The 23,869-nt window shown below is 37.2% G+C and overlaps 1 protein-coding gene across 6 annotated transcripts in view; it reads right to left on the bottom strand.

The window, feature by feature from the left end:
- The window catches only part of MOCOS (molybdenum cofactor sulfurase), a 234,075-nt gene that overhangs the window by 104,706 nt on the left and 105,500 nt on the right, over nt 1-23,869 (bottom strand). For all 6 annotated transcript variants that reach the window (XM_090137218.1, XM_090137217.1, XM_090137216.1 and 3 more), the window contains exon 5: nt 11,610-11,686. In XM_090137218.1, coding sequence (XP_089993344.1) covers nt 11,610-11,686 — 77 coding nt within the window. The remainder of the gene's footprint in view (nt 1-11,609; nt 11,687-23,869) is intronic.

The following is a 23,869-nucleotide window of genomic DNA, read 5'->3' on the forward strand; positions in this document are numbered from 1 at the left end:
CTGAAAGACCAAAAGCAACAAGTCATTTCAACTAACACACATCACAGCTTTATATTACATTAGGTATAGCTGAGTACAGTTGGTGAGATGCTTAACATAATATTTGCAAGTTTCCTGAAGTAAAAACGATAACAAGAAAAAAGAAAGAAGAATGGAAGGGAGGAAAAATTAAAAAAATATATATTTTTCCAGTTGCCATAGGAATGCAACATTTGAGATTAAACAAGTACACAAGTGGAAAACCTTTGTGGAGGCTTCTTTTCTTGGAAATAGGGTAAGAATGTAGATGAAATGGGTGAGTAGGGAATGTGACACAGGTGAGTAGATGTGTGGATCTTCAATTTATAATTTGGCTGATGTGCAGGCATAGAACTGAAATGACCATTACAAAAAAAACCTAAAATAAAACTAAATGACAAATGGAAACTACAACCGATACAAACAGCACAGTAACACTATTTGACAAAATCTGCTTTATCAAATAGTGTTACTGTGCTCTTTGTATCTATTATAATTTCCATGGAAATAAAGAGAAGGCATTATTTTTGGAGCAACCTATGTACAACAATCTATAGGTAGTTAAGTACTACTACAAGAAGTCACCCTAGTGAGACAATAGGAAAACATCTGTTGATCCAATAATTATTCATAATTCTTATTAGAAGAATAGATTTAGTGTCCAAAATTTGCTAGGTATTCATTCGTATACCAGAAAGTCTCCCTCAAGAGATGTAAGAAATGCTTTGGAAGACCCGACGAAGAGGAAGCTAGTTAAAATTTGGCCAGTAGATGTCTCCACTAAACACACTGAAGGGAGCACTGAAGGGAACTCAGCTATAAATTTCAGCAAAATACAAGTGGCTGTTTGTGTCTTTAAACTGAGGAAAGAGGTAAGAGCAACTAGGTCACTAGCAATTCTGAAGACTGTTCTGACACAGTCACAATAAAAATAGGTTTTACTTAGAACTCAGTGACACTCAAGTTAATTAAATATTAAATTTGCCTCCTGATATTATCTCACCGACTACAAAGAATTCATGAAACGCTAAGCTTTTGTATTAATATTCTTGACAGAAATTAAGAATGTCTTGAGTCTTGGGGGAAAAGTATTTTTATAATTTAAACTCTACCTTTTATAAAAACAAACATCCCATTCATGATACCAACAGAGAATTTCCTTAATATTTTTTCCTCATACTGAAAAAAAAAAGCAGTACATAGAAGAATAAAATTGAACTTTAGTCTGAAATAGCACAGTGTATGATATAATTAATTATGCCACTGATGGATAACATCCAGAGATTCTTAAATTTTCTGTACATCTACATGTTATATAGTCTTACTTGGAATAGTACAGCTTCTAAGCAAAAAAACTAATATTAGTTTCCCATAATTGGCACTTGCCGCTAACATACAGCGTGATTTTCTGATTAATAATGAAGAAAAGATTTGAAAAGGCACAGATCAGCTGGAAAAGCATCTGCTTAAAATACACACACGTAATTAGGAGAGGACGTCAAACAGACTTGATTACATATTTCATGGGTATGTGTCAAAGAGCGTAAAGCAGTTGACTTAACCCCAGGGTGACTTCAAGAGGATTTTCTCTATCTAGTGTTTGTGATTAGCACCATATAATCTGGATCTGCTGAACAAGTGGAGTTTTACACAATATGCAAATTTCCTTTTGCTTTAATTTAGCCCCTTTGGATTTAGCATAAAATCTCTGTGTTGCATGAAGAGCTGAAGCAGCTGGATCCAGATAGCTAGGAAATTAAAAATGTAATAAGTGAAATAAGGTAATCCTTTGCCATGGCAGCCAGCACACATTGGAATGGGACCTGGACATATGCAGATGGATGGCCAAAATGCATGCTCGGTGCCAGCCAGACCTTCCTTTGTGAATGCCAGAATGCCGGTCCCTTCTCTCATCACAGAGCTCTACCTCTTCATATAATTAAATGTATTTCATCGTCCTATCAAGACTCATTTTCTAGGTGTATGCTAGTAAGAAAACTGCTCTTGTATCAGTCAAGAAAATTAGCAACCACAAAGTAACATTGTATTTCCTTGTTAGCATATCAGGATATGGCAAAAATTAATTAGCAATATATCACATTGTTGAAGATTTAATGGAATTAATTTAAGTCTAATTTTATTTTCCATTTCTGTTTCAGCTCTGGTTTTTTTTGTTTTTGTTTTTGTTTTTTTTACCTAGTACTGTATAGGGACAGTACTTGAGCACTGTACAAGATCTATATTTTTTTTTCCCCCTATTTTAAAAGGGTATTCCAAGAACAGACAGGACCTCGACCCCTCCAATCTGTTTAGGCAGCAAAAAGTCTTTGGAAGGTTTGTGTCCAAGAGTAACTGAAAAACCTTCACAATTTCTTTGAAAAATGTGGTCCTACAGTCATTATAGGTTCTCCATCGATGAGCAATGGTAATGAAAACTTTGTAGTGAAATGGAGAATTCCATCATTTCCTAAATACGTCCAAGAAAGAAAATGATCTTCTATAGGGAGGAAGATATTAAAGACAGAAAGCACTCATCCAAGATTTCCTTTAGCCATGTGTCAGCAGTGCTGGGTCAGCGTAGGAACAAGCAGATCACAGTTTCATTGCTCATAACTGCTGTTAATTCTAAGACCCTTACTGAAGAGTAGACAGAGTTTTACACCCATTCTCTCTTGACGTAAGCTATAGCAGTTTCTCCCACCTTATTTGTTTAAAATGACAGATTTTACAATGCTACCTTGAGCAGAACTGGGAACTGATTCTGTACCTACGGTATGAAAAAAAGGCAGGATCCATCCATTATTTCAAATTTGCCTTCCATAAACATCATGTGCTTGACTGTATTTTCAGACAGTTGCACAAGACTCACTTATTTGCTCATTTTGTAATATTGGTTCTTTGTTTTAATTCCATCTACAATCATTAGCAAATATGTGCTCTGTTGAGCATGTCTTTCCTAATAAATTAACAGTAGCACCAACAACAGCTTTTTTTTTTAAATATGCAAAAGAGCCAATCGAGCTTTCCTACTAACCTGCTTTAAGCAGTAAGATGAAATGAAAATGAACACAGACAGTAAGCTGTACATAAATACTCTTTATATAGGGTAGATTTTTGACTGTTTTTCCATAACAGGGACATTCTTACCCTGGAGATAGATTTTTTTTTTTTTTTTTTGCTTTTGCAAAACAGTTTCTCTGCTATCAGAATACGAACCTTTCCCTCTCAGAGAAAGCAACATCTACCTCAATAAGCTTGGATTTGAAGCATGAAATGTATGTTGCAAATCAGAAATCACTCAGAATAATAGACAGATGAGAGTTTCACAGAAATTGAACCTTCACATTTCTCAGGATTTCTTTAGCATATCCCTGTTCATCTTCATTAAGGAAAGGTGGAAAGGAGAACACCTACACTCCCCTTCTTCATTCCTCCTTCCCCCCCAGCCCCAGTGACAAAACACTATTTTCACCTCAACTAATCTGATTATTCAGTTTTCAAGCCCCGCATGGATTATTAGCAGAAGATATACGTAAAAGTAAAAAAAATTCCTAGGCCATTCTAAGCTAATCTTCTAAGCCCCCTTAACAGGCAATGAGAATAATTGGCATTGCTGGATGTAGTTCATTTCATCCTAAATTTCCAAGATATCTCAGAGATCAAGCTGGAGAAGTGCTGCCTCTTTCTATGGATTGCAGTGGGAATCTAGATGGTCAGCTCAGACATGCTGACAGCAACATAAAATAAATCCCACCCAGAATATAACTCCAGGTCTAGTGACACTTGTTATACTGTGTAGATAACAGAGAACTGGCATAGGCTGTGGAGTCTCTTACCTGAAGATTTTCAAAAGCTGCCTGGGCATGGGCCTGAGCACCCTGCTCTGCTTGTTCCTGCTAGAGCACAGGAAGGAACAGATGGACCCAGAGGGCCCTGACAGCCTCAGCTATGCTGTGTGTCTGCGAACAGTTTCCAAGCTCCATTCTCCCCTAAAGAGTAGTATTTGATTTACCAAAGGCCAGGTAAATTTTATATCTGAACAAGGAAAGGAGCTCAAGTCACACATGTCGTCCTGGCCATTATATTAGGATTCATTTCATGGCCCCACTGACCTCAGTGGAAGCACTTATAAGAGTGTCCACAGAAATTAAGCCCTCACAATAGAAGTCAATCTTTTCTCACAAATTTGAAAACAAAATTCAGTAGAAGTTCTGATTCATCAATAGGTCAGGACTTAGTTTCACAGTTGCCATCTGATGTGAGGCTGGTAAATCACCTTAGTTATTACTAAGATACTTAGTATCTTAGATACTAAGATATATACTTAGATATTACTAAGATAGTACTATCCTGCATTCATTAAGGTACACAGAATTGCAAGAAAGTAGACTGTAGAGCTGGTGTTCAGAACGGTAAGAATTTGCTTAAAGGAGAATCTGAATAGGAATGAGGCTCCAAAGATTAACTCAAGGATAAATAGAATTCACATACAGAGTGATGAAAAAATATCCGAATTGTTTAGAAATTAGCTCTACTACATTAAGAAAAAAAAAAAGAAAAAAAACAAAACAAAACCCACAACATACCACCACCAAAAAACTAATCCCAAAAAGCCCACAAAAATACCCAAGCCAAACTAAAACTCTTTGGTTAGGAACACGATGGTTTATTTTGAACTAAAGTAGATAGAGAAATAGACTAATCATTGCAATTTATTGAATGTTGTTCCTGTACATTTGCTTTCCTGGTTGCATGCTACTTTGTCCCTCCCTGATTTCAGTGATAGGAAGAAGCACAGAATTTTATCATTCTTGTTAGATCACCAATCATTATCTTAAAGAAACTGAACTAACACATGGACAAATGCTTCTCTTATCAGCAACTTTGATTTATAGCTACCACAGCGTGAGGACCTCCACTTTATGTTAACAACCAGGGATGGGGAGACAAAAAAAAAAAACAACAAAGAAAGTAGACAAGAACACACAACTAAGGACAGTGCTCCTGTTTTACCGCCTGTATTTGGGAACAACCACTGTAGGAGTGCACTTTACCACTCCTCTGGAACCACAGCAGTAGTTCTTCAAAATTCACTGGTCCTTTGCTAGACGGTGGCATATCTGCTGGCTTCAGTGAAGACAGCACAGAAACCCACAACACAATACAACTGAGGATACAAAGATGCTCAGCAGCTGCCACATTCCTCATGACAAGACTGTTCTTTCTATTTCTTCCTCCAGTTCATTGCATTGCTTTTTTTAATACAAAAAGCAACGAAAAACAAAACCCAAACAGTTAAAGTAAGGTGTAGAAAGTATACCAAAAAGCAGAATCTTAAAACAGTTCTACACCAGGGTGGTTCCAGCAACCACAGACATAAATTCTCAGCTACATTATAGAAGCGCAACCAGTAAGACACCCAATATATATGTGTAATTTCTTCTTCATCTAGGGATTAAACTATACACATAAAGATGGACAGAAGAGGAAAGGCATTCTTCTGGTGCCAGCAGTATGAGGTTAAAGCTTCCTTGGTGAGAAAAATGAGATTGGTGAATCCTTTTTTTTATGAGGAAGCACATGGAGCTCTTCAAAGCAAAAAGGATTCAATTTTCATATTGTCGTCTTTAGTATCTGAAGATGTGCAATGTACATACCAAGGCACCTAAGACATTTCTGTCCTTTGCTACCTCTTCCTGTGTCACTCTCGACAGGTCTGAGGAAAGACTGACATTTCTGGTTGTTTTCTAGACCTTGTCACAAATTAGGCAGTTTGTGAATGGAGTCCATGTCAACATTAGCAAATGTGCATTAAAAACAAAATATAAAACAGTTTTTATTTCTAGAGATAAATCTTAAATAAAAATTAAACTCTGCAAAATCAGCCTTGGCAGGATTTCATCTGTTAACTCACTTTTTCAGAGCTTTTGATATCAAGCTCTGAATGTTCTGCTCTGCCTTCAGGTACAAATGATGTCTAGCTTGCATTAGACAGCTCACAAAAGAAAACTAAGAAAACTGGGTTGACATGACATGCTAGCAGCAAGGGCTGGTAGCAGTAAATAAGTTTTTTTCTAGTTTGTTCTCTAAACCAAGTTCATTTGGGGATAGAAATTAGAAAACAGAAACAGTCAACTCACTACCCATAAAGGAGAGGAGAATTTTTTAATAAATTCAGTGTAATTACCTAGGAATCAGAACATCTTCTGGCTTTAACTCCTTTTTTTGTGCTCCTTACATCCATAAGACTGTTTTCCTTCTGAAGCCAGAATTTAAAATTCTGTCTCTTCAGCGTACCCATACTTTCACGTTCAAGGGGAGAATGGAGCATCTTCTCCTCACTGTCAACTTGTCAAACATTTTTTCCTCATACGAAAAGAAGCAAAAAACCCTGTCCATCTTTCAGGTGCAGTTACCAAAAGTGTTAAACGTGAACAGTGAAATGAGAGAACTTGTTCAAATTGTCCAGGTTTCTTTTCCATTATATTTCATCTTGTGGCAAATGGTTGGCATAGAGAAAGCAAAAATTTCATCAGTGATTCGTTCTCTCTCACATCAAGGAAGGTTTGCCCCAAAAGAGAACAATTTTGTATATCATGAGCTTCCACTTCCACAAGGCCAGTACAGAAGAAAGTGCAGTGATCCCTGACAATTTGATAACTGGCCCCAAACTGGTTAATTTGTGTGGCCATAAGTATTTGAAAATGAGACACTGAGAATCCATGCAGTATCAACAACAGCAGGCTGCTCAGCATCCCACTACTAGCATCAACCACTCCTTGAAATACCAAAGGAAGGTAAAAACTAAAATATTGCAGAAGACCACTCAGAAGTCCCAACTTCCACAGGTTAAAATCAAACTTCCACAGGTTAAAATCAATATTAGCCTCACCATTTAGCATCCTGCACTGTATTTCTTTTTGGCTGCATGTAGTATAATTGCCTTTATGAAAGCTAAAACAACCTTCTATTTCCAACAACTAATCAAGCATCCAGTGACTTTTAAAAAGGCATTTAATTTATCATCCTTAAGAAACTGTCTGCATTTTATGATTTCTTCCAATGCACATATTTTCTTATGAAAAGAAATAATGTTTCCTGAATAGACATCATAACTGAAGTACCATTCCTAAAATAATTCCAAATGTGTATCATTTGTTTCTTTTGTAAAACTGATAAATATTTACTAATGAAAGGGTGTAGCAGCTAAGGTCAAGTTGAAAATTCTGAAGTCACAAGATTTTGGAAGTCGGTTTAGTCAGACTCATCACAACATAACTTCAGCATGATATATGTCTTTGTTGTTAAATGGAAGTTGAAACAGGTCAAGGACTTAGATGGGATGATATCAGACTCAGATATCTGTCTCAGCACAGTCTAATTATGAAATCTTCCATTAGTGATCTCCCTCTCTATCTTCAATAAATACTGGACCAATCCAGTCACCTTACATCCTGAGAAGACTTCAGCAATCCTTTTATTACACAGAAGGGAACAATTAGTAACAAAAACATTTTCTTCATCTTCCTTGTTTCTGCTCCAGGCTATTTACAACCCAGAATGAGAATCACTTTTTGGTACTGAGTGAATGCAAAGCAAGTACTCCAGGAGCCACAGGAAAGCCTAATTCAGAAGTGATTCCCCTCTGACAGCACATTTTGACACTGAAAACTCTGACAGCTGAGGTGGAAGAAATATGCATAAAGTGGATTAAAACAAATCTGCAGTAATTTTTGATTATAAAATGTTCCTACAGCATGTGATGGCTTTGTTGTATACATGCAAATGCCAATCATCTTTGTTCAAAAGGAGAAGAGTACCTTCCACAGAAATTAAGTAACTTGCAAAGCATCAATATTCTCAATGATGTCCGGTCAGTGCCAAAAGGACTACATTCCTTGTTGCACTGGTTATGTCAAGCAGAAATAGATTCACTGCACCTATCTACACCTACTCTGCAGGACCGGGCCAAGGAAGCTGCAGCATTCCAGTCAAACTTTACATTACCTTCGACAAATGGGCTGACAGAATGCATTTAATGATGGAAAAACCCCAAAGGGACCATCGCCATACAACTTCATGCTACCATCTTTGCATAGTGGTTGTTCACTTTTGTATGATTAAATTCTAAATAAAAAATATATTGCATGCAAATGTATATACTTACATACACACATACATGTAAGCATAATCACTTCAGTTTTAGTGTGAATGGAGATGTCGAATGTTCCTACTTATCTGGAAAGCAATGGTTTCTTGTAGATGTTAAGAGGTACTGCTGGCACTTCTGCTTTTCAATGTGGCACTTGAAAATGAGACTAGAGATCACCAAAATACCTAAGGCTATAGCACTTATGCAGAAGTTCTTCAATTCAAATGTGTCACAAACATTATCTAGTTTCTCAGTTTTATCTTGAATGTAGGTTTCTTCTTTATCCTGTATTTTTCTTTTCTCATCTCCCTTTACCTTTCTACTATTAAGCACAAAGGAAAAAATAATTTCTTAAAGGAAAATGGAAATATTTCTATTTATTTATTTATGAAAGTGTTATTGGTCTGAAGATTTGGAATAACCTCCATAGTTTTGACATAGAAATTTTCATCTTTGAGAAACCTTGCTTTTTAGTAAAAATCGAAGCTGTACAATAAACGATGTCAGAAAGAAACAGAAGTTAACATAATACATAATAACATAATACACTGACTAAACATTCTGAAAAAATCACAAAAAAATCCATGCCAAGTTAATATAGGTGTTGTTATATATCACTGCTTTAGCAAACTTACTAAACTTCTACCATTTCCCCAGAAATGGTCTAGCATTCAGAAGATAGCAGTCCATAGCTATTCTGAAAGTGATAGAGTGCCATAAAAAGCTTTTTACTGATTCTATTCAGACAGACTAGTAAAGAATATGGTGTTGATATAGTTGAGTGCATTTTTTATTAATGAACGAACACAACAATTCACCATATTCCCTTCAGTATAGTATAAATACATCTGCTTTGCTATTTGAACTAGTTAAATCTAGGTATTGATGAGTTTTAGAGAAACTAAACTTGATGTACTTCAGATACTGGAGACAGAAAATTATTACTCAAGCCAGACTTCAGAAAAATCTTAAAATGTACACACACAAAAATAGCATAAACAATAAATGAATTAAACCCAAACTTAAAGCCAAATCACCCACTCTCACAAAAGTTTTGTGGAAAATCCCTTTGACTTAGATCATTAAAAGTCACTTCAGCTACCTTAAATTTTCGTCACTGCTAATGGTGAAAAAGCAAATTAAAAGAAATAGTAAAAACTAGAAGGTCTCAACAGGCTGTTTATTCATGCATGTATTCTATTCTTCTATCTTCTGCTACCCACTTTATTCAGGTCCAAATCAAGTATTCCCTTCTGCCTAGTATTAAGATTTTCAAGTAGTCTAGCTGGAATGGGTACCAAGAGATGGGTACTTAGATGGATGAGCAATGGAAGAGGTGCCAGCCAATATTCCTATACATTAAACCAAAGCAGTTAGCCTCCTTTAAAAAGGAACATGTTTGCTTAAGATTGTACACTCTTCTAAAGCATTTTGTTTTGCAAGAAGGTATGCATAGTACAGGTTCATTTTAGATAGCTGGCCTCCACACAAGACACAACAAAGCCAAACAACTATACTGGTTGGAGATCAGTCAAACTCCTGTTGAAGTCCATGAAAACTCTGCTATTGATTTCCACATAGGCAAGTATCTAAGAAAATACCCTTCACAAAAATCTTGCTCTATGAGGAAGAAACTAGAAATCTTCAGTCAAATCAAGACAAGAAACTGCCTCAAACACTAGCAGCATTAAAAGTACATGGTCACTGTCTTTCCAGACTCAGATCTCTTAGATCATGATGAGCTTTATGCCTTATTATAGGAAATTTAAAAAATGCACTGGAGAAGGGAGGTTCAAACATTATTCATAGAATTCATACACATTAACTGTGCATATATTTGAGTATGAAACATATATTTTGTTAACCTTGCACACTTTTAAGGTGGAAGCAAGCCTCAGTACCAAGCTCAAGCACAGTAGGGCATCCTGGAGTCAACATGGCACAAAGAGTGCCTTGAAGGCAATGATCTAGTGCAAGGTTATAGCTCAAACTGTTTGAGCACCTTTGAACCCTCAGCATGTCAGAGCTGAGGAAAAGGGGTTCAAAATCAGAAGACTCCCTAGCAAGCTAGAAAGCCTGCAGTAGCCCCTAATCCCAGTCTACTTGCACTTGCCCTAGGGAAATGAAGTCATGCAGCAAACATGCCATATAAGTTATCTTCCTGAAGAAGACTACTGCAAAGGGACATTTGCACAGGCTTCCCAAAGTTCCTGTGACCAGGGAATGTCAAACTCACAAAGCACAGGGGAGATGAAGATGGCAGGATGTGAGCTGTAGTTATCTCTGTACACATAGCCACAGGTTGACTGCTGTGTGAACATGCTCTAAGCAGTAACTGGAAAGGCCTATCCTCCCCTTTGCACAGCTCAGTATACCTCTATCTGTATTACAATGTCCTTAGCCTGAAGGGAAGCTGTAGTCCTCAGTACTTGGAGAAGGATAGAATACTTCATGTTTGACCTCCTAAGATCATCTATTTCAACCTCCAGTTCACTGCAGAGGTAAGTGTAAAGCTACAACAGATTGTTCAGGACCAAGTCAAGTTGAATTCTGAACACTGCAACATATGGACATTTGACAGCCTTCTCCGGGCACTTGTTCCAGGATTTGATTATGTTCATCCTGAAAAAAATACTTATTTATACCTAGTCAGAACTTCCCCTGCTGCAAGTTGTGACTGGTGTTTCTTCTCCTTTCATCCCACACTTCAAGAAACAGGAAGTGTATTACAATTCCACAATCATGTGCTTTTCCATGGGAGAAATGGGAATATTTCTAAGATCTACAGTGCTAAGTTATATCACATTAAAAACAAAATAAGAAAAGCAAACAAACAAAAAACCAGAGAATCGAACAATAACAGCACTGGAACACATAATGCTGTTTTCCAGTACAGCATGTCAAAGTACAGACAAAATAACTGCTGTGAAAAACCAAGGTTTGAAAAGTTTGTTGTATGAAAAGAAATAGCCACTCAGTGGAAGTATTTCCTATCACAAAGGGTGTTCTCTAAACTTTTTCCCGATTTCTCTCTAAATCTCTATTACTAAATTGCTTTGCTGTACGAGGTCAAGTTGCACGGTCCTTGTGCGCAGCAGGAACTCTTACTGCCTCAAGTCTAAATAGAATGTAGCTCAGCTACATCCTACTATTATTTTCCTATTGCATCTTTCTAAGTGTCAGGCAGACAGCAAGAACTTGATGTAATCAAACCTTGCATCTGTGTTTGGGGAGAACAGTCTGAATACTTTATTTTTTCCAAAGAAGTTTAGAATGATCAAATACACAACACCTGAATAAACCAGTTATCCTGAAGATTCCAATCTTCATATTGGTGAACGTGGATTATAAATCTAGAACGCAAAATTAAGCTACAGCCACAGGAAAATGCAATCATATCTGAAATTCAGTCTTCATTATTAGAGTTATGTTAACTGACCTGTGAGTTTTTCCAGAACATCAAATCCATGTTTCAAAGCAATGATATCAAGAAAAGAGACTGTGCCGTCTTCAAACCTGAAGAATGGAACAAAGCAGCACAGTAAACAAATCATGCAGGTATCATACAAACTTCATATCTATTTTGAGAGTTACTATTTTGTATCCAGTGAATCTAACTTGGAGAATGGGAACTCCTCCCTCAGGGATTTATCTTCAAGTGCCAGTCTTGTTAAGTCAAAATGTATTATTCAAAGCTAGAAGCTCACTTGAGCAATTGCTTGTACATAACAGCTCTATTTTCTCCTATATTGGCTACTTGAGTATTTTATGCCCTAATATCATAAGGTTCTAAATTGTCTCCTTCTACTCTTAGAAGTTGATGGGAATAGGTGAAGCAACAGGTGGACATTTTGTGTTTGCTCTACTCCAGGTGATTACATTTAGTAGTTGAATTGAAAGACAAGAAGAGACTTTCCTTACCTGGAGGAAAGAGGAAGATTACTAACAAATTTCCCTCCATACAATGCTACTGGAAAGGAAAAATAACTGACCTATAGCAGGAGCACTATAAAAGGATGGGGCAGGACATGCGAACACAAACAACAGAGTAAGCATGAAATGGAGACAGTGCTTGATTTGATGAACTTCTGCCGCCATTCCAGCAACTAAGAAGATGCAGATCCAAGGTAGGGGTGTATTCATGAAAGAGAGCCCAAGAGACTTTTGAATGGGCAGAAGGGAAGGGATGTTATACCAGGCATCAAAATATGTCCACAGCATACAAAGAGGTTTAAGGAGTGACCATTCAGCTTGTTTCATAAGGAGAATAATGCTGCCAACTGAAGGTAAAATATACAGAACTCGCTACTGTACACAGTACAGGCTGAAACTGAGATCACAGCACTTATCTAAGAGGTAGCAACCTCCACAGCTCTAACAGCTAAGCCTGGAAATGAACCCACCAGCAACAGCTCCATGTCACATGGTTCAACTTTAAAGCTAAACTTTCACCATGAGGACAAAGCCTTCCCAGGATCATGGTGTTCCTCGAACATTTCTCAGAAAGAACTGATGATGTCCAAACTGAACACAGCTGAATATCACCAAGTGCAACAGAGGCACTTTTGAGTAAAAAAAATATTTTACATGTACACATGATACACAAGAAAAAAAGACTATTTTTTTCCTAGGTGTATCACTTTTCTTAATGCAGATAGAAAGCTTTTGGTGCCATAATTATATATGTATTGTGAAAAGGCTCAAAGATGCAAAACATCAAGACTTCAAATACTTTTACTTTAATAAAATAAATCTCAACAGAATAGCATAATAGCTCTCACTTCAACAGTCATTTTTTACACTTCTATTTCATTCATCTATAGTTATCTACTAATGGAAACAAGACAAGTTAGACAGGACAGTGAGCTGAAGAACATATAAAGTTTCTAAAAATATTTGGTAAAGTTCTATATAAGTGCAATACCTGACTATTGTGCAGGGCTAGTTGGTGGCTGGATTTGATTCTATAAGGTCACATGTTCAGTTATGACAAAAGATAATAGAAGCAGTAAATAATTACAAATGAAACAATAAGAGGGAAGTGGTGCAAGGAAGAACAGTTCAAAAGGAATCATTTGTGCTACACTTCCCAACACAATGCAGGCCAAAGAATCCTTCTTAGAAATTTCTGGATCTTTTCTAATAATAATGAACAGCAAAATATTATGTTCCTTAACCTCACTGGTTTTCAGTTATAAGGTGCTTCAGAGGGAAGCAATACTTCCAAAAAGCCAGAAAACAATGATGAGAGAAGAGAAAGAAGGCAGATGTTAGGAGATGTTTCAAAATTAAATGTAGAAAAATAGTAAAAAAAATGTTCAGAGAGAAATACTACAGTGGTCCCACACAGTTTTCAAGCAGAGATTACAGAAAGACTGCTTAAGAGGGAGGTGATTGGCCCTGATCAAATATTGGCAATGACAAGCAAAGCAATTAAAGCACTGGGATTTGAAGACCAGAGTAGAGACACTGCCACTGAGCTCATCAAGAAGGGCATAACCCTCAACAACAGTCATCAGAAAAGAAATGTACTTGAAAAGGCTAAAAGATGTCAGTAGAGATTTTCAAAGGCCCCCAAATCATATGCGATTATTAACCCAGGAGACGATTGTAGTTCAGCCATCACTAAGCAACAGAAGATGCATGAACCATGATAATGTTTTATGATCTTAAAGATTTTCACTAAAATAGTCCAGAGATTAGGAATCTCCTTCTGTTCAGAAAAAATAAAGCAAGCACAATCATGTTTTTTTCATCAAACATTATGCTCCAGAACAGTGCAATCATTATGGTAGTAGATGCAAAAAAAGTGACTGCTAGAAGCTCCATTACAAGAACCAGAAGCCATAAAATAAAAATAATTACCAAATCATAGAATGGTTTAGGTTGGAAGGGATCTTAAAGATCATCAACCTCCAGCCTTCTGCCATGGGCACAGTTGCCACCCACCAGTTCAGGCTGCCCAGGGCCCAATCCAACCCGACCTTGGACATCTTTAGGGATGAGGGCATCCACAGCTTCTCTAGGCAGCCTCTTCCAGCACCTCACTGCTCTCTGCATAAAATTTTTTTCCTAATATCTGAACTAAATCTCCCCTCTCTTAGTTTAAAGCCATTTCTCCTTGTTCTATCACTCTTAGATAATCTAAAACATCATTCCCCCTTCTACTTTTTATAAGCTCCCCTCACGTACTAGAAGGATGTAATGAGGTCTCCCAGAGCCTTCTCCAAGCTAAACAAGCCCAACTCCCTCAACCTTTCCTCACAGAAGAGATGCTTCAGCCCTTTGATTGTCTTCATGGCCCTCCTCTGGACTCACTCTGATAGCCCCACATCTAACTTATGCTGGGGGCTAAAATACAATGCCAAAAACACTTGCTCAAAGATATGGGCAAGTCTTCTTTTACAGTTCAGATACAGATACAATATTTTGCAATATTCCATTGTTGTATTTGGATGCCTACTCGATTTCTACATTACCAGCTTTTCTCTTCTGACAAAGAAAGCACTAATATTCTGTCATTTTTACAATGTGTGTATTTACACCATTGCCATTACACTTGATTCTCGTATAATATCCAGATTTACTGAACATCCTATGCACAACTTCATGTAATGCTATCATCACCTCCATGTTTCTAACTATTTAATTGATCATTTTGCTTTATCCCCTTGAGAAGTTTACACAAATTATCTATAAATTCTGATATTCAGTAAGCGAAGTCTTAAAAACTATAGAAATTTAATCATTACCAAAGCAAACCATGATGCTATGAAGGGAAGCTATTCCGCTCTTGGGATACAGAGAGCTTTTTTCCAGAATATTTAACTCTATTTAGGACCAAAGATAAAGACGCTCCTTTACATTGCAAAACATTGACTTGAATGGCTGCTTTTCTTTCTGATGTAATTGATGCTTCAAACTAATTGGTTTCACACTCAATGGCAGTTCCAGCGTTAGAACACTCAGTTTAGGATGAAGCTCATTTTAATGCTGGTCCAGCAGGCATTTCCCAAAGTAACGAAGTCTCTGCAGCTGACAATGTATAAAGGATACTTACGTAGGATAATAGTGCGGAGTATCAACCCAGGAAACATCAAGCTTACCTCTCTCAGCTAGTTCTTATTATAATTAATCCCACTTAATCACAGCTGGGATGAGCTCAATTGCTTAGCTAATTGTGTTTGTGAAAACCTGATAGCATTTCACATCAACCTGCTATTTGGCAAACTCCTTAAACAGCTCACGGCATAACAGAGACGCAGAGCAGCCTGTCTAAATCTTATCAGGGTGTTATGAAGTTGATGAGCTGCTCTTCCTTTGCAAGACATGCAAGGCCTTTGCTTCTAAAAGTGCTGATTCTTCCTTTGAGCCGTGAGAGAAAACTGCTTACAGGTCCCACTGTCATGATCTCCTTAGGACTGGAGAAGGCAAATTTTTATTTGAATATTGTTGAGTGGTTGTCATGACACTTCTCTGTTAGGCTTCTGCATACAAACGTTGTTTTCTAAACTTCAGGGCAACAGAATCAGTGAAAGAAACAGTGATCTTCCTGGACAGTTTGAACTCATTCTCTCTTAGTCAGGTCACTTTTGCATATAATATTCTAACACATCATGCTCTGGACAGATAGGATTAGAAATAAAGCGTACAAAGACAAATGAAAGTATTCCTGTTTAAAGGGAGAGGTAAAATTTGCTGTAAGACAGCAATATAACCCCAAAGTTGGACAGCAGTGGCTTAAGTAAAGGGTCTAAAAGGGTTCAAGTCCAATTGGCTGTTGCTATGGTTGTGAAATATTTTAAATAACACATTATTCTGTATATGGACAGTATACATAGCCCAACTTTTAGGTGGGAGCACCGGCCTCTGCTTTCTGGGAAGGCTGACTTGCCCAGCAGGCAGATGAGACATTCAGCTGCTGCTTTTTTTTCTCTCTCTCTATTTACCAAAAGTAAATCCAGATACAGAGCCACTGCACATCAATTTCTCTGGCCAGAGTACAGCCCAGAGCTTTGAAACTTTGATAAAAATTCCTCCACAAGGTCAAAAATAATTCAGCTCATCTGAGAGTATTGCTGAGTCAATACAAAGCCCAGTGTGCAGAGGGAACACTGCTGTCAGTCAAGCTCCACTCTTCCTTACACCAGGGCAATGACTCGATTTAGGTCAGATGAGCAAAAGTCATGCCTTAGTTCTGAGGAAGGTAAAAGTGAAGGCAAATCCACAGGAAGAAAAAGCGCATTTCTTGAATAAGCTGCTTTTCCTTTCTTTCCTTTCCATTTTTTTTTTTTAAATACTCCTCAAGAGTGGAACAGTCCTTTGAAGTGAGATGTTACACAAGTTCCTTTCATCTTTTCAATTCATTTATTTTCATCTAATTAAAAAGTACAACAATACTGAGAGGTTCTTGGCATGCATTTAGAAGTAGTTCATTCAGATCCTGTTTCTCACCTCTGAGAGATATTCCATATCACCTCCACATGAAACAACCGTCTCGGTAAATTTCATTTTTACACTTTATAGAAATACTCTTGTTTGTTCTAAATTGACTTCTGCTGGAATTACAATAGCACCAAGGGTATACAGTGTCAGGTTCACCACTGTAGGAACAGATTCATTTCCATCACATCCACCTTTTTACGTTATTAATTGCCATCTCTGATATTAGCAGGGGAAGAGATCTTAATTGGTCTCACTGCTTCCCGACATCAAAAACCAACACTTGCAAAAGGAGCTCTATTTTTTTTTTTTTTTTTTTTTTTGCTTTTCTTGAACTTAAAACGCATCTTTACCGAGCCCCGTTAGTACCCTGTTCTGCTCCCACTGAGACACAATTGTCAGATATGTTTCCAGGCTGTTTGCAGCTCTCTAGAGGACAGGCTCCCTTTGCTCTGGCTTTGTCTCCTGACATCTGATTCCATCCACTGCTAGCAATTTGCCAGTTAGTTACCTTCTTAGCTAGGTAGAACCCTGGCTATGCAAACAGCAACAGCTGAGTGTTACCACATCACTTAAGACCAACCATCCAGCTGCAGACATTCTGCTCCTTTGCAAATAACACCTTCCAAACAGGATCTGATCCCCAGGTTTCTACCCTTTGCTGTATGCTCCCTTCAGAGTGAATATCTTTGTTATATACAGTGGATGCTGCTGAGACAAGTAAATAAAACTGGGAGATAAAGCACTGTAATGGGCAAGTATACTAATCACTAAGCTTTTGTAAGAAGTCAACTTTTGCATGACTGCCTACAGAGGAGCATGTTGCAGGCAGACAGGAATTTAAATGTCAGGAGGGCAGTAATAAATTACAGACTCCTGAAGAGGATACCTGCTCTCACCACTTCAGCAGTTCTTTTTTAGTTCTGTTAGAAGCATATTACACGTTCATGGGCAATGACTGAAGAACGCTTACCCAGGGCCTGAACAACTGCCCTTTCTGGAGTAGGAAATGGAATGAATAAATCAATCCATTTTTATTTCTCAAATGTCTCTGCTTTTTATATACAATGCCTAACAGGGAACTTTGATCTCCATCTGTATCCAAAAACTCTTCCCATTTTGCACAGACAGATTAGCAATCCTTCAGTCTATTACTCAAGTCAGTCTGACTGACACATTTTGATTTTATAGACTATCAGTTCCTCAGTGCTTTGCCTTTGAGTAAAAATTGCACTTCTGAGAACACCACATCACAATTACCTTCAGCTGTACGCAATTTTTTTTTTTAATATAAAATTAGCTTTCTCCTACTATTTTTTCAACTAATAGTTTACAGGATTTTTTTAAGAGGAATTACTTAAACAAAAACTGTAGCCAAAAAGCATTTAAACCATGCAATAGTTTAAAAGTCACATGTCAGGGCTAACATCCTCCCCAAACAAGCCTTACACAAACACTCTACAGAATAATAAAGCTCCTTTATTTTTTTCTTCACACAAGATCAAGCAGTTACAAAAAGTCCTAAAATACATTTGTCACTTGGCAAAGGTTCCCTTCCAACCTTGCAAGACAGGGCAACGTGACTTCTTTGAACTGACAGAGGTGGAGGAAACAAAATAGTCTTTTCTTTTAAAATTCCACTGTGCAAACACAGTATTACCTTAAGGTATATAAAACACCACAGAAAAGGACATTTCCTTAACGTATATTAAACATAAAAGTCAGTCTCTGGGAACAGGAGCCCTGCTGGTTCACTGGCCTCAAATAATAGTATGTTCAGCTCTCAGCTAGCTAGCTTACAATTTACTCATTCATCTTCAATCATAATTTAATGTCAACAAGAACTCCAGTAAGGTACAATTCACTGTAAGCAGGTTTCTTGCAAATCATTTCTGTATCTGGGTATTTAATGTTTGATATGCATTATTCTCACACGATTAAATATCTATCATCCAAATATTCCTACCTCTGCTTCCCATGGGAAGGTAAGATCCAGACATAACCCCCAGTAACAGTTAAAGTGAGCAATTTGCAAAGCATATTTGCATAAACTGTTCACTGATAAATTATGAGTAATGAATCATTAATAAAAATTCAAAACCTTTCTTTGATTTTCTTCCTAGAAGGAAAGGAAGGATGAAAGACATTCTGGAGATAATTTTTTCAAAGGCAATAATCTGACCAGCTGTAATCACTTGTCCATATTCAGTATAAACAGATTTGTTTATTTCCTAATGAAGACAGAGATGCAATCTTTCGTTTTTAAGGTACACTTGATGATAAAGAATAACATTGTAATGAACTATTAGGGACAAATCAATTTAAAATTAGGCAGACAAAAAAGACTTCACTTGAACAGGAGTTCATTCTTAAGGATCTACATGTAACAATACAGCTGTCTAACCACGTGTGACAGTGAGGCAGACTCAGATCAATGACCTCAGATAATGGAATAGTAACTTATCTCTAGGTAACAGAGAAAAATCCCTGTAACTGCTTGCCAGTGTGTGGGTTCAGTCCTACAGAAAGGTCTGCGCCTCAGAGCAGGGCTTACTGCAATGCACAAGACTTCTTTCCACCACTGACAGAAGTGAACTGAAGCACTTTATTTCTGTAAATTACCATGACAAACCTTCAAGTCCATGTATTTTGCTACTGGGAACCAGAGAAGAGAATTCAGGTTGAGAAGTGAGAATTCTTCTTCTTTCTTTCTAAACTGGAAAGAATATTATGTGGATGCTAGAAGCATACAAGTATGTGTTGACAGGAAGAACACAGTGTTACCACTGTTGTCTTTTTCTTCTGATGCCATTGTGCACATGTGATTGTAGCTGGTGGCTTATGGTAACTAGGTGTAAAGAGCAGTAACAAGTGCTAAGCACCTACATTAAGTTTAACATATGATATATATACCAGCAACATCTTGTGTACCTAGAAGGGCTGGCATCTTGATAGGATTGGCCTTATTAAACTACTGCTATCAAACAACGTGGATTCATAAGGAGATTTGATAGCTAGTTTGCATGTTGAGATCTTTATGATTGCAGTAAAATTGCCAGAGTAGAATGCAAAGAGACAAATACAAGGGATACTTCAGCTAATTAGGCATTCCAAGGTGTGCCTGCAGCCCTTTTAGGCACTAGAGGTGCAGACAACTGAGATTTTCAATGAGGAAAAACACATCCTTCCCCTCCCACTCCTACTTGAAGAAGAACTATTGGTAGAAAGACACACTACACCAACCCAGGGCATCCTGCAGTCAAATTTTTACTGCAAAACCTACAAAGCTGTAACTCTACTCTTGGGGAGCTCAGAACTACTGTAATACACAGAACCCTTCTGAATTTTTTCCACTTCTACATGACAAGTATATGGTAGTCAAATAATCAAGATAGAAAAGCCAGAAAGAGGTGAGAGGTGGTGAAAACAAGAGAACTGGTTTGAACTGAAGTATCTCTGGTGAGATGATTCAAGTGAACAAAACCAGTTGTGAGATCCTCCTATGGGAAAAAGGGTTTTGGATAACATCAGATACTTTCCTCTCACAGAAAGATGTACTACCTTCACTTTCTACACATAATTTAGAAAGCACAAGATGAGAAAATTTGTTGCTTTCAATCCTCAACAACAGAACCAGCAGCAAACAAAACTAAGTGCACATAAAATAATTACCTGTAATTTGGCCTTTGTGAGTAGTTATACAACATATTATAGAAGACTTTGACTGATGGAAACTTTGATCTGAAGAACTGTAAGTTTACGTGGCATAGACAGATAAACAACCCAAAACAAGGTGTTCAGCTCAAAAGAGGCAAATTAAAACATTCATCAAATAACTTGGTCAGGAAAATAGGCCTGAAGACATTGGGGACACAAATACAGAGAAGACCTAGAGGTACTTGAAGTCCAAGTTCAAAAATGCATATAATTTGCATCCCAAAAATTGGAAAAGAGAGAGAAAAAATTCTAGAGAAAACCTCCAGAAACAACCTGCACTAAAAAAAGTCTTAAGATTTTAGCACTGCTTATAAAAGCTGATACAAAACCAGAAAAAGACTGCTAAAAAAAAAGAGGCTACTTTTGGAAAGACAGAAAGCACAAGGATGAAGTGAGAATTCCCCAGAGCCAAGCTGTATTAGACTCTGACAAAGTAAATTAAACTGAACAGCAAACCATTATTTACTTAAAAGGAAAATATAAATAATGTGTTGTGCATATAATATATAATAAGATAAAGAATATAAATAAAAATAATTTAAAAAGAATTATTGTTATTCAATGAGCAAAGAGTAGGAGAGGAAAAAGGGCCTGAAAATCAAATAAATACTACTTGTCTTTAGTTTTTAAGGACTCTGAAGAAAAACATAGGTCAGGACAGGGTGAGCCATGGCTGAAAGTGTGTAGAAAGTGTGAAAATTGAAGTTATCGCAACTGGTGTGGAAACTAACCTCAAAGGCTTTAATGTACTTCAGCAGAGGAAGACAGACAAACTATGTCCCAGAATAGTACGAAATTGACATAAAAACTCTCAAGTCCAGCAACACACACCAGTAAACAAATCTGTCAACTCTCATATAAAAAACATTAAATACAATATTTCTGTTGAAGCAACTAAGTAAATAAAAGCAGGTTCCACCATGGATCACCATGAACTTTGCCAATGGAAAATACAACCTAGAGAGGCTGCCTTTTGCAGAGCACACTGTTTTTCTGGGCAAAGGAAATGCAAAGGAACCAATTTATCTGTATTTCAGCAAAGCATTACCTCTAGTGCCACATGAGAAGCTACTACAGAATAAGGATTATTGGAAGAGTGCTATAGTAGGCTAAGAAATTGTGCAGAAAGGGGAACTACTAAGCAGGGAAAAGGTTACTTGTTAGTTCCTCAAGGACTTGGTATGAGACAAGTGTCTCTTCTAGTAGTAATGACCTTGGTAAAAAGGTAATGTGAGCATAAAACAGGCTCATGAAATTAAACCTGGAAATGGTCAGAGCAGAAGACAGTGCTGTATACTGTACACAGAAAGAAATAGATCTTTCTGAAAACCCTAAAAATAGAAGCAAGATGAAACATCCAATGTGCTGTAATGTACAGTATGTATAATAGTATGCATAAACCATTATAAGGTTAGGGATTATTGACATTAGCTTCCGCCGTGGAGGATTGTCATCTGAAGCAATATACTTAACAGTTGATCAGATCAGCTATCAGCTACCAGCATCACAGACAAGAAAACATGCAAGGATTTACAGATAGAAAAATGCTAGCTCAGTCAATTAAGATCTGATACAATTTTCTGTGGCACACTTTGTATGATGATCAGAGAAAAGGACAGACCATCTTATAAAAGTGTTCAGTTCATTTAGTATGGAAGCCTAAATCTAGGCAGAATTGCTCTCAGTACGTCAAAAATAGAAAGGTGAGTAATAACCAGGGAGGAAATAGAGCTATTTAAGCTATGGGATAAAATGCAGATAAATGATCAGACAGAACACAGTGTAATGCAGACTGCAAAAGCATAAAACAGACTGCAAATTAGAAGTTTTGTGTTCAAAATGAGATTACAGAACAGTTTCCCAACAGGATTAGTAGGAACAAAACAACAACATGCCCTCCTGCCCCCATGCCAAAAGTCTAACATACAGGCTCAAGTAGTAAAGAAGAGATTACACTGAGTGTTTTGTCAGCAAACTGATACCATCACCCAGAAGGCTCCTGCCACACCTAAGAATCCAGTAAATGGAAATGCTGAAATACAATTCCTGTCAGTTTACTAAAGTGCAAATGAAATTACATAAATACTGTAGCATCTAACTTTGGAAACATCTTAAAACTTGAAGATTTTCCCGTGACCAAGCCACTGATTACACATTAAGGTGGCACTGTCTTGTGCAACATTGCTTGTACAGGGCCTGTGACTAGAAAGACGAGAGCAGAAGCAATGAACTTACTAGCAGCTTTCTTTTCCTATAAATTCACAAGTATTCTTTACCAGCCTGACAGTATGATTTATCAACTAGTTCCATATGCTTCTAGTAATGAGGTTAGGGTAGTGAGGAACAATAAGATAATTTTATTTAGATTAATTGTCATGGAAATAAAAGCTGATCTCGACAGCTGTATGATTTTACAAAATGATGTTAACACAATAAAAACACCCACTCCCATGACTGTTTTTGTCATGTAAAAGTGAAAAAAAAAAATTCTCACTACCTCAATCATATGAGACAGAAAAGAATTGTCAAGAAAGAAGATTGTACAGTGACATTTTAATGCAAAATACTCATTTGAAAAATGCAACATGTACCAATATAGTATATTAGCTATTCTCTCTTATCAATAAAAGCACTTTCACAATTCAGCTTTTGATGACTGTGTAATCCTCCAATGTATTTCCTTGCTGAAAATATTGAGAGTATTTTATATGCTATGGAGAGCACAACAACAAATCTAAGACAAAAAGCATGAAAGTTTCACAGAATTGCATAAACACACTACTGACAAAAATCTATGGTGTCTATAAAGAGCCCACCAGAGAAGAGTTCCTCTTAGTTTATTTACCAACCTACAAATAACCAGAGCTGAAATGAAAATACTTGCTCTTCCACTGCTTGGCTGTTTCAGGCGCAATGCACAGGTATTTCAAGGACAGGCAGCCAGCTAACTGCAGCTTGTACAATGATAGGAAGTCTCATATAAGAAGAAATATCCAATGGAAGACTAAGCTTGCTCCAAATATAACAATGTCTCCTGAGACTTGCTAACCACTGGAGATAACTAAAAATGGAAGAAATCAGGTAGTAGCTCTGCATGCAGGGAATTTCTACCAACACACAGAGTAAGTATCACTGCACTTGAAAGTATGCTTAGAACTATGCAAATAAGTGCTTTGCAAAAACATTTTTAGGAAGATAGGAAACAAAGCAAAAAAAAAAAAAAAAAGGAGGAATAAAATAAAACCCCATGCATTGAGTTGATGTAGGTTCTGACTGGCTATAACGGCACCATAACACTGTGTCACAGCTGGGTGGTAAATGGGCATACAGCATGTCCAGCCCACATGAGCTGCCAGGTACTCACATTTCCCCATAAAAATGAAAACAGTCTGTCTTGATGGAATGGGAACTCGCTGACAGCATGAAGTCTTGCAGTGGAAACCAAGTATGAATTTGGAGAGAAAGGCAGATGGAGTTGCCATTCACAAACATAGTACACAGCTTATTGGGAAATACAGAGAGCATATTAGATATATGTGT

This window comes from Phasianus colchicus, chromosome 3 (assembly GCF_987193195.1).
Source record: "Phasianus colchicus chromosome 3, bPhaCol1.hap1.1, whole genome shotgun sequence".
Classification (NCBI taxonomy): Eukaryota; Metazoa; Chordata; class Aves; order Galliformes; family Phasianidae; genus Phasianus; species Phasianus colchicus.